The sequence below is a fragment of the Rhinopithecus roxellana genome, chromosome 12 (assembly GCF_007565055.1).
Source record: "Rhinopithecus roxellana isolate Shanxi Qingling chromosome 12, ASM756505v1, whole genome shotgun sequence".
Taxonomy (NCBI): Eukaryota; Metazoa; Chordata; class Mammalia; order Primates; family Cercopithecidae; genus Rhinopithecus; species Rhinopithecus roxellana.
In genome coordinates, this window is record NC_044560.1 from 127,424,824 (window position 1) to 127,438,974 (window position 14,151).

At 34.8% G+C, this 14,151-nt stretch overlaps 1 protein-coding gene across 1 annotated transcript in view; it reads right to left on the reverse strand.

Moving 5' to 3' along the window:
* FAF1 (Fas associated factor 1) overlaps nucleotides 1–14,151 on the reverse strand; it is a 522,933-nt gene that overhangs the window by 87,706 nt on the left and 421,076 nt on the right. Inside the window, exons 14-15 of the mRNA XM_030912634.1 lie at nucleotides 8,419–8,555; nucleotides 4,194–4,282 (exon numbers count right to left, since the gene is read on the reverse strand). Coding sequence (XP_030768494.1) covers nucleotides 4,194–4,282; nucleotides 8,419–8,555 — 226 coding nt within the window. The remainder of the gene's footprint in view (nucleotides 1–4,193; nucleotides 4,283–8,418; nucleotides 8,556–14,151) is intronic.

Genomic DNA, 14,151 nt, shown 5'->3' on the forward strand with positions numbered 1-14,151 from the left:
TGCCCTTGAAATCTGCCCTGATCTCCAACATCTGCATTGTGATAATTACCGAGCTATTGTTCAGATACAAGTTAATCACAGAGGTAAGCCTGGAAGAGAGTAATCGTTGCAAGCAGGATAGAGGATTATAAACAAATTTGTGTTGAATGAATAAACAAATGAAACAATAAATAGATCACAAACTAAGTATCACAAACTCTTGGTTATCAGAGGTTTCTAGGTAGCTTAAAAAATAGTGCATATAAAAAAAATCAACCTATTTACATGTTAAAAAGCATCTATTATTTGGAATCAGGCTTTAGGCAAAAATAGATTCTAAAATGTGGCTACTGTAATGTCGTAATACTTGTTTTCCTCCTCACCCACACTTTGCCAATAGTCCCTCATTAAAGCAAAAGATTTCTTTGTCCCAAGGACCTAGTCCAGTGACAGGTACTTGGTAGGTACTTTGTAAACCTTTACAAAACCAAACTAACATGACTAATGAAAATGTCTAAGAGAGAAAGCTATAGGCGGTTCCGTCAAAAACAGAGATCCATATAATGTATATACCCTAGTTAAAAATAGAGCAATCAGTGATATAAAGGTTAGTCCTTTCTGGGCCACTGAAGAGTGATTCAGTGTATACATATGGTTCAGGTTTGGGTTTATTTAACAAAAGTTTTAAACATAGGAATCTCCGGTTGAAGTATGGAATCATCAAAGTGATGAATATAATTTAAAGTTAAATTTAAATAAATTCAGGCCTAGGAAGCCAGCCTCCAAACCTATTCACTGTTTTAATTTCAAACTTAAGTGAAGTCTTATTTGTAATTTTTTAAAAATAAAGGCAAATTCACAATAACAAGGGACAGTGCTTCTTGTCACATATTCAGCAGATACCAAATCATTATGGTCTATGTATAGTACAAAAGAAGTCTTTAAAGTTAGAAATGTTTTTCTTAGGAACTCTATTATAACTTGAGCTATAACTTTCATGAAGACACTCTAAAAACAAAGAGAAATCCTTACCTCTTGCAATTAAATTTCAATAAAAATTTCAATTATATGGAGTGCTGGATTTTTCCTGTAACCCTCATATTAAATTTTGTGCTCAGTATTAAAGGACTTAAAGTCAATTTCTTTACCAGTGCATTATGGGGAACACAAATTAAGATGAAAAAATGAACTGGGAATATGTATGCAAATATTGTGTATTCATATTCTTGTACAGCATAATCTGTAAATCTGGTACTAATGAGACTCAAGATTTAAATGGCTGAAGAATGTTTTTAGTGAATTATTGTCAATCAATGCCTCTGTTCCAGGATAAATGTAATCTTGAAAGGCAAAACACCTATTATTACAAATTCCTAACTAAGTACAGTACTTCATTATTTCAAAATGTCACTGTCAATTTATAGAGTAACAGATAAAACATCTTTCTACCATATATCTGAATGCCTTTCCTTCAGAGTAAATGAAACACTGATTATTAAGAAAAAGTATAAACAATATTTTTATAGCAATATAAGATACCTAGTGAACATTAAAAATCTATAAACTAGTTACAGTGCTCCAAATTTTCATATTTGTTAATGTGGATATATTGGGTTTCATTTTTTAAAAAATTTTAAAATTTATCTTTTTGGTTTGTTTGTTTTTAAGAGACAGGGTCTCACTCTGTCACCCAGACTGGATTATAGTGGTGTAAGCATAGCTCACTGCAACCTTCAATTCATGGGCTCAAGTGATTCTCCCACCTGAGCCTCCTGAGTAGCCAGGACTACAGGCATGTACCACCATGCCCAGCTATTGTTTTTATGATTTTTTTATAGAGATGGGGCCTTGCTATGTTGCCCAGGATGATCTCAAACTCCTGGCCTTAAGCCATCCTCCTGTCTTGGCCTCCCAAACTTCTGGGATTACAGGTGTGAGTCACTGTGCCAGGCTACACTTGCTATAGGGTCCCACATTGTTGCCTAGGCTGGGATACAATGGCATGAACACGGTTCACTGTAGCCTCAGCTTTCCAAGGAGCTGGGACTACAGGCATGCAACACCACCCCTGGCTAATTTTTGTATTTTTTGTAGAGATGGGGTTTCACCATGTTGCCCAGGCTGGTCTCTTAACTCCTCAGCTCAAGTGATCCACCCACCTTGGCCTCCCAAAGTGTTGGGATTACCAGTGTGAGCCACCCCCCAGCCCTGGCCAGGTTTTATATCATTGTAATAAAATATTGTTTTTTTCTTCCAAGTTACTTTATTTTATGTAAATTCAGATGTTCATTTATTCAATCACTTAACAAACATTTACTGAGTGCTGACTTTGTCCTGGGTACACTGTTAGGGGACAGACTTACAAACATGAATATGATATGACTCTTGCTCTTAACAAACTCACAGTTTAATGTAATACAGGGATAAATGAGTAAAATACAATAGTTCAGGGTTATATTAAAACTGTCTAAATGTTTCACATTTGCAGTAACTAAAGGATAGTCTATTAAAACTATCCTTAGAAACTTTTCATCATTGTTCAGAAATAAAACTCTCCCTTACTTGATCTAGGGAAATCTTTTAAAAAGAAATTTAAAACAGATATATTAAAAATGATAATCTTATAAATATCTGTGAACATAACATCTCAGATTAACAAATACTAATATTTGTTTCATATTTTATTTTAAGGTTGTTTTCTAAATCCAGAAATTTCTTGAATGAACCAAGCAATAATGACTTCTTGAGATAATTATTTACAGCTCCTACCAGCTATATGGCTTTGGGCAAATTTACTTAACTTTGACTCTCAGTGTTCTCATCTGAAAAGTATAGATAGTCATACCAATCTGTGTTAGATTATCTGCCATTTACCCCCTCAGGATCCATGTTCTCTACACAGCTTTTTGCCCATGGAGGTTCTCCTACCTTCTAGCTTCTAATTATGCTAAATTAATAGGAGATACTAGCAGAAGATCAGAGAAGGAAGGTGAAGCTATTCCCTAGTTTCCTCCCTACTGGGCTACCAAGGTTGGCTATATCCCTCTGTCAGAAGCAGTCCTCTCCATATAGCACCCTCTCCTAGACTTTCAGGCCTAGAGATGATAATGGTTCCCTTTAGCCTTGGGTCTGTATTATCTTCTGTTGACTATTTTTTTGAGACAGATTCTCACTCTGGTGCCCAGGCTGGACTGCAGTGGCATGATCTTGGCTCACTGCAACCTCCACCTCCCAGGTTCAAGAGATTATCCTGCCTCAGCCTCCCAAGTAGCTGGGATTACAGGCACACGCCACCATGCCCAGCTAATTTTTGTATTTTTAGTAGAGACAGGGTTTCACCATGTTGGCCAAGGTAGTCTTGAACTCTTGAACTCAGTGATCGATCTACCTCAGCCTCCCAAAGTGCTGGGATTACAGGTGTGAGCCCCCATGCCCAGCTTCTTCTGTTGATTTTTGAAAACCCTGCCCACATCTTTAAAAATGGTCACCTTATTAAACTCTTCTTAAATAACCTAGCTTAAAACTGTATTTACTGCCAGAACACTGACTGATCACAACTTCATGGGTTATTCTGAGGATCATACGAGATGATTAGTGCTTAGCATAGTGCCTAGCACATGATAAATACTAGGTAAGTATTGAACACTATTGTCATCAATAATGCTTTCATTATTGTTTTATTTGAGGTTCTATGTTCATGTTATCTATAACACCTGACTATGTTTAGGAGGTTGAGAAAACACCTGAATATGTTTAGGAAGTTGATAAATTCAGAATGCTGGAGATCTTTTGCTAATTCTCAAGGTACTTCAAACATATATTCAAATATAAAATGTGTTTATTGCTAATTAATCTCAATATTTAAAAAGAGTAAGAGGACCACAAAAGTGAGTGATAAAATCCATATAGTAGACATCATTTCCTGGACTATAGTTTCTTCTATAAACATGCTTCTGAACTAATTTCTTGCAAATCGACTTCCTGTAACCACCCCAAATCTAGCAAAGTGTAAATAGTCCATAAACTAAAACAAATCATTGGGTCTTGGGGTCATAGAAAGAATGGACTGAAAGGTAAACTTCATAGCATAAAAACCCTTGGTAAATTTGGAAATGCATCTTCATCATCTTTATTTACCAATCATATCACAGGCATGTACCATCATTTGACAAATTACCTCATCAAAATCCTATTAAAGATCTGCTTAACCTTACCTCATCCTTTATATCTTCCTGTTGTTGGGCTGTGAAGATCTCCATTGCAGCCATGAGTCTCATCATTAACTCATCTACTGTTGTGTTCCCTAAAAACATATAGAGATTGCCAAACTTTATATAAGCTTTTTATATATAACTTCAAATTATTAAAGTATTAGAAACTGGAAAGTCATTCTAGAATTAACCAGAAAGGAAAACCAGTCTAAAAAAATTACAGTTAAAATACTTTTGTGGTTTTATTGAAATGTTTCATATGTTCAATAAGAAAGAGTAGTATACTGGCAGTTGAAATTTCAGAACAGTTATATTTGAGGGAGCAGTTTCTTAATAAGAAGGACTTTTAGCACTATATAGATGAATGTCCAAATCATGAAGTTCAAAAGTTCTGTCAAATTATGAAAACATATCTAGTTAATAACACTAGCAACAACTACCAGTTATTTACATATCACTGATTAGGCTAAGCACTTCTATACTATCTCATTTAATCTGTACAACAATTCTACGAAGGATTCATTATGACTTAGTTTTAAAGAGAAGAAAAATGAGTCGCAGAGAGCTCAAAAAAACCTGTCTGACTAAGGTCAACCTGGTTAAGTGGTGAGGTCAGAATCTGAAACCAGAAGAGGCTGACTCGAAGCCTGGCCTCTTTGCCACCCACCTCAGTTTATTACCTTATTTAGAATTACCTTCTATCACCAAAAATCCTCTGGTGAAACAAACAGTAACTCAATTTCTGAAAAAAATGATTTCTTTTTTTGCCCAATTGATATTTCTCCCTTTCAGCTGCTTTTAAATGACTCTTATGATCTTTATAAAGAAGATATTTTAAATGTTTGATTTTCCTTAATGTCATTTTATTCCCTGACCAAGTCCATAACAAACATATAGCACATATATGCCATTTCCTGAACACATTTAAGTCATTGTTATTTGCTTGGGATGTATCTACAAGAGAAAAAGTCATGAGGATATATAAAGATATGACAATTCTCTTCTCTCAAACCTAAAGGCAGAAAGAGTTAGGTTTCATCCATGGCTTGAGAAGGGATCTTCTTCCCCATAACGAAATGGCCACCAACAGGACAATAAAGACCAAGCATTCTTGCTGGCATTTTTCCAGAGGGCATGATCTTTCAATGGTGCTTTCCCTAATTATCCTTATGACCACTGGCAGCATGGGTTTAGGGAACATCTATGGTCCTTGGCAAAAGAAATGATCTAATTTGTTCACATCAGTACTACTCACTCAGTAAATGAGCTACAGGACAAACGTTATCTTGGCACTAAGAAAACAGAACTGGTTTTATGGTTAGAGTTCTAACTCTAATTCCATTACTTATAAGCTATATAATCTAGTACCTGGAAATTGTCTGGCACATGACAAAGGCTTTGATGAATATTTATTCAGTAAACAAATAAATGAACAAGTGAATAAATGGACTGTAGCTCTCTAAGGATCAATTTCCTTTTCTCAAAATGGAGATAACAGTATGTAATGTTCTTAGAGGGAGTGGAGATAATGTAAAGTATACACAAATCATTGATAGTTAATATTAATAGATATGACAGATGACAAAAGAAGTTTAGGAGCACCTTCAATATAGATATTTTATTCTTTTGAGACAGGGTCTCCTTTGTTGCCCAGGTCTCAAGTGATCCTCCCACCTCAGCCTCCCAAGTAGCTGGGATTACAGGTATGTGCCACCACACCTAGCCAATGCAGATGTTATTATTGGACAAGTCTCTGGGTTTCTATGTTTTATTTAAAAACTGTAGTGACTAAGACTCAGAGCATGGGAAATGGGTACTATATGGAGTATACTGGAATCATCAGTGGGAAAATACTACAGTTGTATAGGTTGACTACATACTGGCCATTAATTTTTAGGCATAAGTCACTACTTATGAGCTATGTTTTAGCCCTAACTGGAAGGATCCACGGCCAAGCTGAACTTGTAGGTACTTCATACTTAAGCCCTTATTGATCAAAGGCAGAGAAAAAGTGTACTAGTTAATGCAGTTCAGGGCAGACTTACTCTTTATAGTTGATTGTAGCAGTTCTCAAACTTTTTGGTCTCAGGACCCCTCTTTACACTGTTAAAAATTACTGAGATACCCAAAGAACTTTTGTTTATGTGGATTATGGCTATTAACATTTACTGTGTTAGAAATTAAAATAGAAATATTTAAAACAAATTCATAAATCCATTTAAAAGTAACAATAATAAACCCATTACATGTTAATATAAATATTACATTTTTATGAAACATGACTATTTTCCAACAGAAAAAGGTTAGTGAGAAGAGCAGCACTGTAACATTTTTGCAAATCTCTGTAATGTGTGTGCTTAATAGAAAACAACCGTATTCTGTATTCTTGGACATCTACACTAACCAGTTACAATATCTTGTACTGATTGAAATTTACAAAGAGAATCGGGTCGCACAAAGATACGCAGTTGGAAAAGGGAGAAGTATTTTCATAGATAAATGTGGATATTCTTTGATACTACACTTAAACTGACAAGTGTAAGTTTTCTTCAAATTAGATGCACATGGAATTTGAAACCATATCAATGAAATCTGTGTACTCCATTACATTAAAATCCATTGCCCTTTGAAAGGATCTTTTATCTGTATATGATTTTATAATATGCACTGGTCATTTGTAAAACATTGGTTCACTGAGTTATGTATTTCTCTGCTGAATGCTGACACACTTCATTATAGAATATTAAAAAAAAAAAAATCACAGAAAACGTCTGGCAACTACCCAGGCTACATATGTATAGTTTGCCTGTCAGTAATATTTTCAAGTAAAAATAATTTCTATAAGAAATAAATCAAGTAGTTCAGCGTAAGCAACCACACCAGTGCTTTTCTTTGAGACCACCAGTATACTTTAGTATGCAGCAGAAGTGCTTTACCCGTACCTCCCATTGTGCCACACAAACTATTAAAAGAGTTAAAATTTAATAAAAGTAATAATTTTTACTGCTTCATCAAGGACATTCTTAAGGCTTTTTCTTTTCTTTTTTAACTAAATACATGGCAATGAAGAATATGGCTACTAGTACAGTTTTGTGTTACGGCTTTGATTCCTGCTAAGGTGCCAAGAGTTTTTATAAACCATTCCTTTTGAGCCACTAGTGCAAATGTCAACACAGTAAAAAAGGCAAAAAAAAAAAAAAAAAAAAAAAAAGTCTTATTACAGTTAGGAAAATAATTTTGACCTTACAGATACCCTAAAAGGGTCTAGTCTGAAGTCTACAAACCACACCTTGAGAACCACTAGTTCTTGCAATGTTGCCTCTGACAGGGAAAGCAGGAATGAAGTGTTATCTTCATTATCCATTTACCCTATGCAAATCAGTTCCCCTGGAGGTCTTTTTAAACACTGTTTATGAAATTGAATGCTCTAGTTATAGAGAAAACATAAAATGCTAGAGGTCTGGTTTTATTTGGGTTTTAAAGGCACTGCAATTTACACTTATCCCCTCCTCCCAACCAGACTTAAATGGAGGCAGAAATCAGTATCTCAGATACAGTTTTAGCTTGAGGCACTTGAAAAACCTTTTCCCCAGTGGCATAGAGAAGATATACTGTTCAACCTAAGCTTTGTAATGAACAAGGTAATATTTTACACCAATCCCTGGAGTGTATTAGTAACAGTAAACAAAACAAAATCATTCACTTCTTTTTTGGTAAAGAATGTGCACTGTGGTTAAATTCACAGGCATCCAATAGTTTCCTGCTTCAGGGTTGCACCCTAAACATGGAATCATACAAATAAGAAGAAACAATTGTCATTGTGAAAAATTCAATCTTCAATATACAGTGACTAGATTTTCTAGATAACTAAAGATAAGCACTTCTTTCAATTAATCAACATTATAACAATAAATCAATATAAATAGAAATTAAGTACTTCACAACTGATTATGTCCTAATTGCTAGATTATAGAATTTAGCAATTCTGAACATTTAACTTGAACATCCTGTGTCCCAAGGGTTGTGCAATTTTATTAAGATGTTTCTGTTAGATTTTCATGCAGCATATTATTTTTTATAGCACCTATACTTTTTGAAGACATTTTTCAGGATGTTCTATATTTTCAAATGCAAATTTACTAATAGAAATATTGTCAGCTTTGGTGGAAAAACTATAAAGTTATCACATACCAAGAAGGCTTTACTCTCCTTGTGACATGTACTTTACCTTGTATCACATTCAACACTTCATTAGATGATCGCTTTCCCATAATAATCAGGAAAAGCGGAAACTGATCTGTTTTTTGAGTTCGAATGGTTTGTGCCACAACACTGCCAAAGTGTCTATTGCACATAGTCAGAAATCTAAAAGGAGACAAAATACAAAGTAAGTTTTGCTTTGTAGTTTAATAGATTTACTAGTACTTCAACAAAGAACTCATTGTGTTGTTAGTTATGTTAAATTAGACAGCCTGCCTGATATCAGTATGTAAAATCTTGCTATATTGAGTTTTCAAACATATCTGACATGATACAGAAGTGATTATCACATAGAAAAGCAGGAAGCATACCCTAAATGCTGTCTGGGGCTGACAGCATAGGATTCTTCGTCTTTTTTTTTTTTTTTTTTTTTCCTTTGAGACAGAGTCTCTCTCTGTCGCCCAGGCTGGAGGGCAGTGTTGTGATCTCAGCTCACTGAAACCCCTGCCTCCTGGGTTCAAGCATTTTCTGCCTCAGCCTCCTGAGTAGCTGTGATTACAAGCTCCCACCACCACACCTGGCTAATTTTTTTTTTTTTTGTATTTTCAGTAGAGACGGGGGTTTCACCATCTTGGCCAGGATGGTCTTGAACTCCTGACCTCATGATCCACCTGCCTTGGTCTCCCAAAGTACTAGGATTACAGGTGTGAGCCACTGCGCCCGGCAGGATTCTTAAGTCTTAAACACTACAACACTACCCTTAAACTATGAGAAAATTAAACTAAATTAATTTCAAGAGGATAAAATTTCTTAAATAGAATAATACTGCATTGTACAAAGACAGACTGACTAGTATCATCCTAAAAAACAGATTTTAGCAACATTTTCACAAGTCTTTAGAATCAAGAACTGTACTTTACAATTATGTTTTCTCCAGTAGTAGCAGGTCTTCTAGTTTCATACTCAGCGTGAGATAAAAATAATAATTCTAAGCTTTTGACCAAAAAAAGCTCTAAGATATTAGCATACTGAAGTCTAGCATTAGTATTCTTAACACGATCTGGAATAAATGAAAAAACTGATAAAGCTTTTCTCTTCTATTAGAGGACTGTTTGAAATTAGCATTTCTTTCAAGAGAAAAGGGTAGCTTATGATATGTTTTCAGATCTGATGGTAAAAAGTAAATGTCATAATAATAATGAATTATGAAAGACCAAATGCAAATATAGAATGCTTTAATAAGATCCAATTTAATAAAGTCTGTAAAAATAATGGACTTTTAATAACACAGGTCACAAAAGGCAAAACAGTGGAAATTCTGGGGACTAGCCACTGGTACTGGCTTATTAATTCTTAATTATGTTCATGAAAGGCAACTTAAATCGTGTGTTTTCTTATGCCTTATGATAATATTTTAGGTAACAACTCCTCTGAAATGTATGTTCTAGTTGATGAGCAAAGTCCTGTCATCGCATGCATTAGAAGGTAAATCTATTTGAAAAGACAAACGGCATCAAAATGTCATGCGTTCAGACTCATTTGATATCCAAATTCAAAACAGAATCAAACCTCTTAATTTTTAAAGCCAATACATTTTCTCTCTACAGAAATTCATCTCAGAAATTTAGACTGAATCCTCCATAAAAATCTGTGCTTTGACTATAGAAAGTAGGTGCTGTTAAGGGCAACTAGAACTGTGGGCAAGAGTGTTAAGTTAGCACCATTGCAATAAGTTCATTGGAAGGCAGGTTTAAATACACACTTAGAAGAGCAATAACCAGACCTCATGGCAATTTCATATCAGTGCCACCATGAAAATTCAAATTCTCACATTCCACAACTATGATGGGATAAAAGGTGCTCAAGCAGCCTAACCTTCTATGCCAAATTTCACACCCATATAGCTTAACTCATCGATGGGGATGTACAGATCTTGAGACTAGAAAATTAGGATATTGTTGTGCTTTTTTTCTAAAATATTTTAAGTCAGTTTTGACTCTGACCTGATCATTGGCAACCTCTAAAATAAAAGACATCAAAAAAAAAAAAAAAAAAAGTTGGAATGTCATTTCCCACAAAAGGGAGTAAATCCTTGTTGCTTTCACACTGATTGGATTAATTAAGCAGATATAACAAATTACCTGCCCATAAGTGCTATTAAGTACTAGCTAAACAGGATACCCACACAAAAAAAAAAAAAAAAAAAAAAAAAAAAAAAAAAGAAATAAAGGAAAGGGAGAGAGAGAGAGAAACAAAAGGGAAAAGCAGGCAAGTTTAATGATTTTAAGAATTCCATCTCAAGATAATTTTGCCTGGAAATTGCGAACTTCCCATATTCTTTTTGTGAAAATGAGCAAGAAGATAAAATAATTATGAAAATACAGGTATCTTATTGGGTATAAAATATTATATAACAAAACTTTCACCACTATACAAAGCACATTTGAGGTGCAGATCTCAAAGCACACAGCCATTCAATAAATTATAAAAAAAACAACAAAGTGATCAATTTTCTACAAGTTACTGGAAAATCACTCTAATTTTTTGGAAGTAGTTGGGAGATACACAGGGATCACACAGCCAGCTGACACTTTATGGTAGCCTTAACCAACAATTTATTCCAATCAAAGAGAGACTTAAAATTTTAATTAATCTGATCAATCTTCCCAAAATATGAATTATGTTTGAGATTTTCAAATTGCAATCATCAAAAGCCTGTGGGGTCAATGGACAGTATGAAATTGTAGAAATTCCTAGTTGTCAGTTCATTCCATTATAATTAACAAGAAGGTGGTACTTCACAGCACAGATGTCAAATCTTTTTCGTGGCTAGGAGACTCTGCTTCTTCCTGCCAAGATCATTCATGCACAGGGCTACCATTCATAACACACTACCAGCAGCAAAAAATTCAGTTCACAACATTAGAAAGAAAATAGACGGGGGAAAAACCAGTCATTTTAAGAGAAAATGTGTGGTTCTCATAATTGTGGTATTTTCTTCTTTTTGAAGAGATAAAAGTGTACCAGTGCATCCAGTGGCAGGGCCAAAGCTGTCAACCAACTGCACATGGCATTCATCAGAGTTAGATGTCATGAAGGGATAAATAGTTTCCAAGTAAATTCCTGCAATCTCAAACCCAAAGTGGAGAAGCAAGGGCAAACCATTCTATAACAAAGGGAAATGGCTCTGTTTTTAAATAATAAAGTTTCTGAATAAATCAAACAGCCTACCCATCATATAACATTTGAGGACAGGACTAACAAGTTGCCAAATCAACCCAAGGCCAAATGCTAAAATTACAAATTTGAAAAGACAAAGAATAAAAGAATGATACAAGGGAAGAAGGGAGAGAAGGAAGAAGGAAGGGTTGAGGCAATGAGTGAAACAAAATAGTTAATCGTAAGTCAGATATACTTTTATATTTTCCAGTTCTTGCTATTAGAAAACTGGTAAGATAAGACGAAATGGTTTTAATTTAAAGTTTGGAGAGAAATATAAACAGAATATCTGATGGTTAGCATATATTAATCACTTGTAAAATTTTTCATTGCTGAAGCATAGATATTTCTATCTTGTTAATGGAAACCAGGATTACTAATAAATCAGATATGGCAAAAAGTAATCTTGTTTAAATTCAAAACAGGATATTGTTTAATTTCTTTCAACTTAAGTCATAATTACCTAAGTCACTGGCTTTCACCAAGCTGTACTGTAACATAAAATATATATTAAATGGAACCTAGCAATTCAGGGGAAGGGAGGTGAAATTCCACATATGCTCACTGCCTACCTACCATATACCAGGTGCTGTAAAAGGAAGAATATTTGATAAAAATTAGAAGGCACAAAACTGTCAACTACTCTATTTAAGGGTTCCTGATTACTACATTTCAGTGAGATTCCCATGAGTTTAAAGGAACCTCAGGTATAAAGTGGCAATAACACTTATCTTTAAAACACTTGTCTTCTTGTAAGGACAAAATAAGATACAGAGAACACTTGGACTTGTGCCTAAAATATGGTAGGCCCTTAAAATTGGTCGCTATTTTACTATTATTAAATGCATAATAATATTTAACACTTTTATCATCATTTCTTTTAGGATTAAAAATGATAGTTTATACCTACAGGCCAGCACTAAGAGACTTTATTTTGCACAGGAAGATATGGTAGCAAAGATTTATTGACTAAACAAACACTGTCACTGTTTTGTTTTTTTTTTTTTTCATTCAGAAAATGAATGGGCAGGTATCAATATTTAGAAAATAAGACAATACATTATAGATGCTACATTTGTGCAATACCACAAAATTTTAAACATTTACAACTGGATACAAAACTAAAATCACTATTTTCTTTTAAATACACTTATATTTAATCATAACATGGCGAAAGGTCAAGGGGGAAGTAGACCCATGTGGAAAGGACATCCTCCCTTTATAACAACTTGCTCTCCTGGGAAGAAATCCATTCCTGGGATTACTAAACTAGCTTAATGAGAACAAGAGGGAGAACCCACTACCATGAGAACAGTCAAGGACATGGTGGGTCCATGACCCAGACATCTCCCATTAGGCTCCACCTCTTAAAGGTTGCACCTCCCAACATTTCCACACTAGGAATTAAGGTTCCCATATGAGTTTTGGTGGGGACACTCAAACCATTGCATAATCCTAAATCTTTGGTTTAAACTAAACTAAGTTAGGAAAACAGAGTGTATGACTAAACTAGGGGAAACTAAAGGTAACGGTCATGATCCTCAATCTTTAGTGGCCTATAAATCACCTAGGGAATTTACTTAAAAGGCAAGTTCCTCAGCCCCATTCCCCCAGAGAAGGTGATTCAATAGGTTTGGGGTAAGGTTCAGGAAACAGCCTTTTTAATAGGTCTCCAACCCCCCCCCCCCCAGGTAATTTTGATGCAAGTGATTAATGGCCACACTTTGAGACACATTGCTTTCTGGACACAGGACTTTCTTTGTAAGGCTTTAATCTGTCTCTGAAGGCAGTTCTTAAAAGAAGTCATCATAAAAATGTTTTGGGTAATGATAGCTTCACTGGACCAAGGGTCTAGTCTCCTGAGGCAACCACTTTAAAAATATTCATTCTCACTCGCTTCATTTGTATGGGTAAACTCCAGTCTGATCTGAAAAAATACTAATAAATACCTCAAAAGTCTGCGAGCTCCATGTGACGGAAGGAAAACAAAGCAGGGAAGGGGAAGTTGTAATATAACATAGAGTGGTCAGAGAAAGTCTCAATGAAACGCTGACATTTGATCAAAGACTCAAAAGAGGTGAAGGAGGAAATGAAATATTTATCTCAGGGAAGAGAATTTCAGGTGTAGAGAATGGCAAATAAAAGACCTTGAAGTCGGAAAGTATCTAGCATATTTGAAAGGTAACAAGGAGGTTACTATAGCTGGAGCAGAGTGAAGCATAAAAGACAAAAATTGATGAGTTTTACTAAGCTTTCATGGTAAAACACACACACAGACACACACACACACATCCACCGCAGAAAAAACAAAAACAAAAACACCATAACTAGGCCAAAAGATAAATAACAAATGGGGAAATTTTCTGAATTCCAAACCACAAAAAAGCTCATTTACTCATTATATATATAATTCTTACAAACTAGTAAGTAAAAGATAAACAAAAAATATATAAAGAAAGTTTCTAGAAATGGACACAGTAATAGCACATAAGTATGTTAAAAAGATATGCAAAATTACACATACTGAATTTGCTCCTAATAG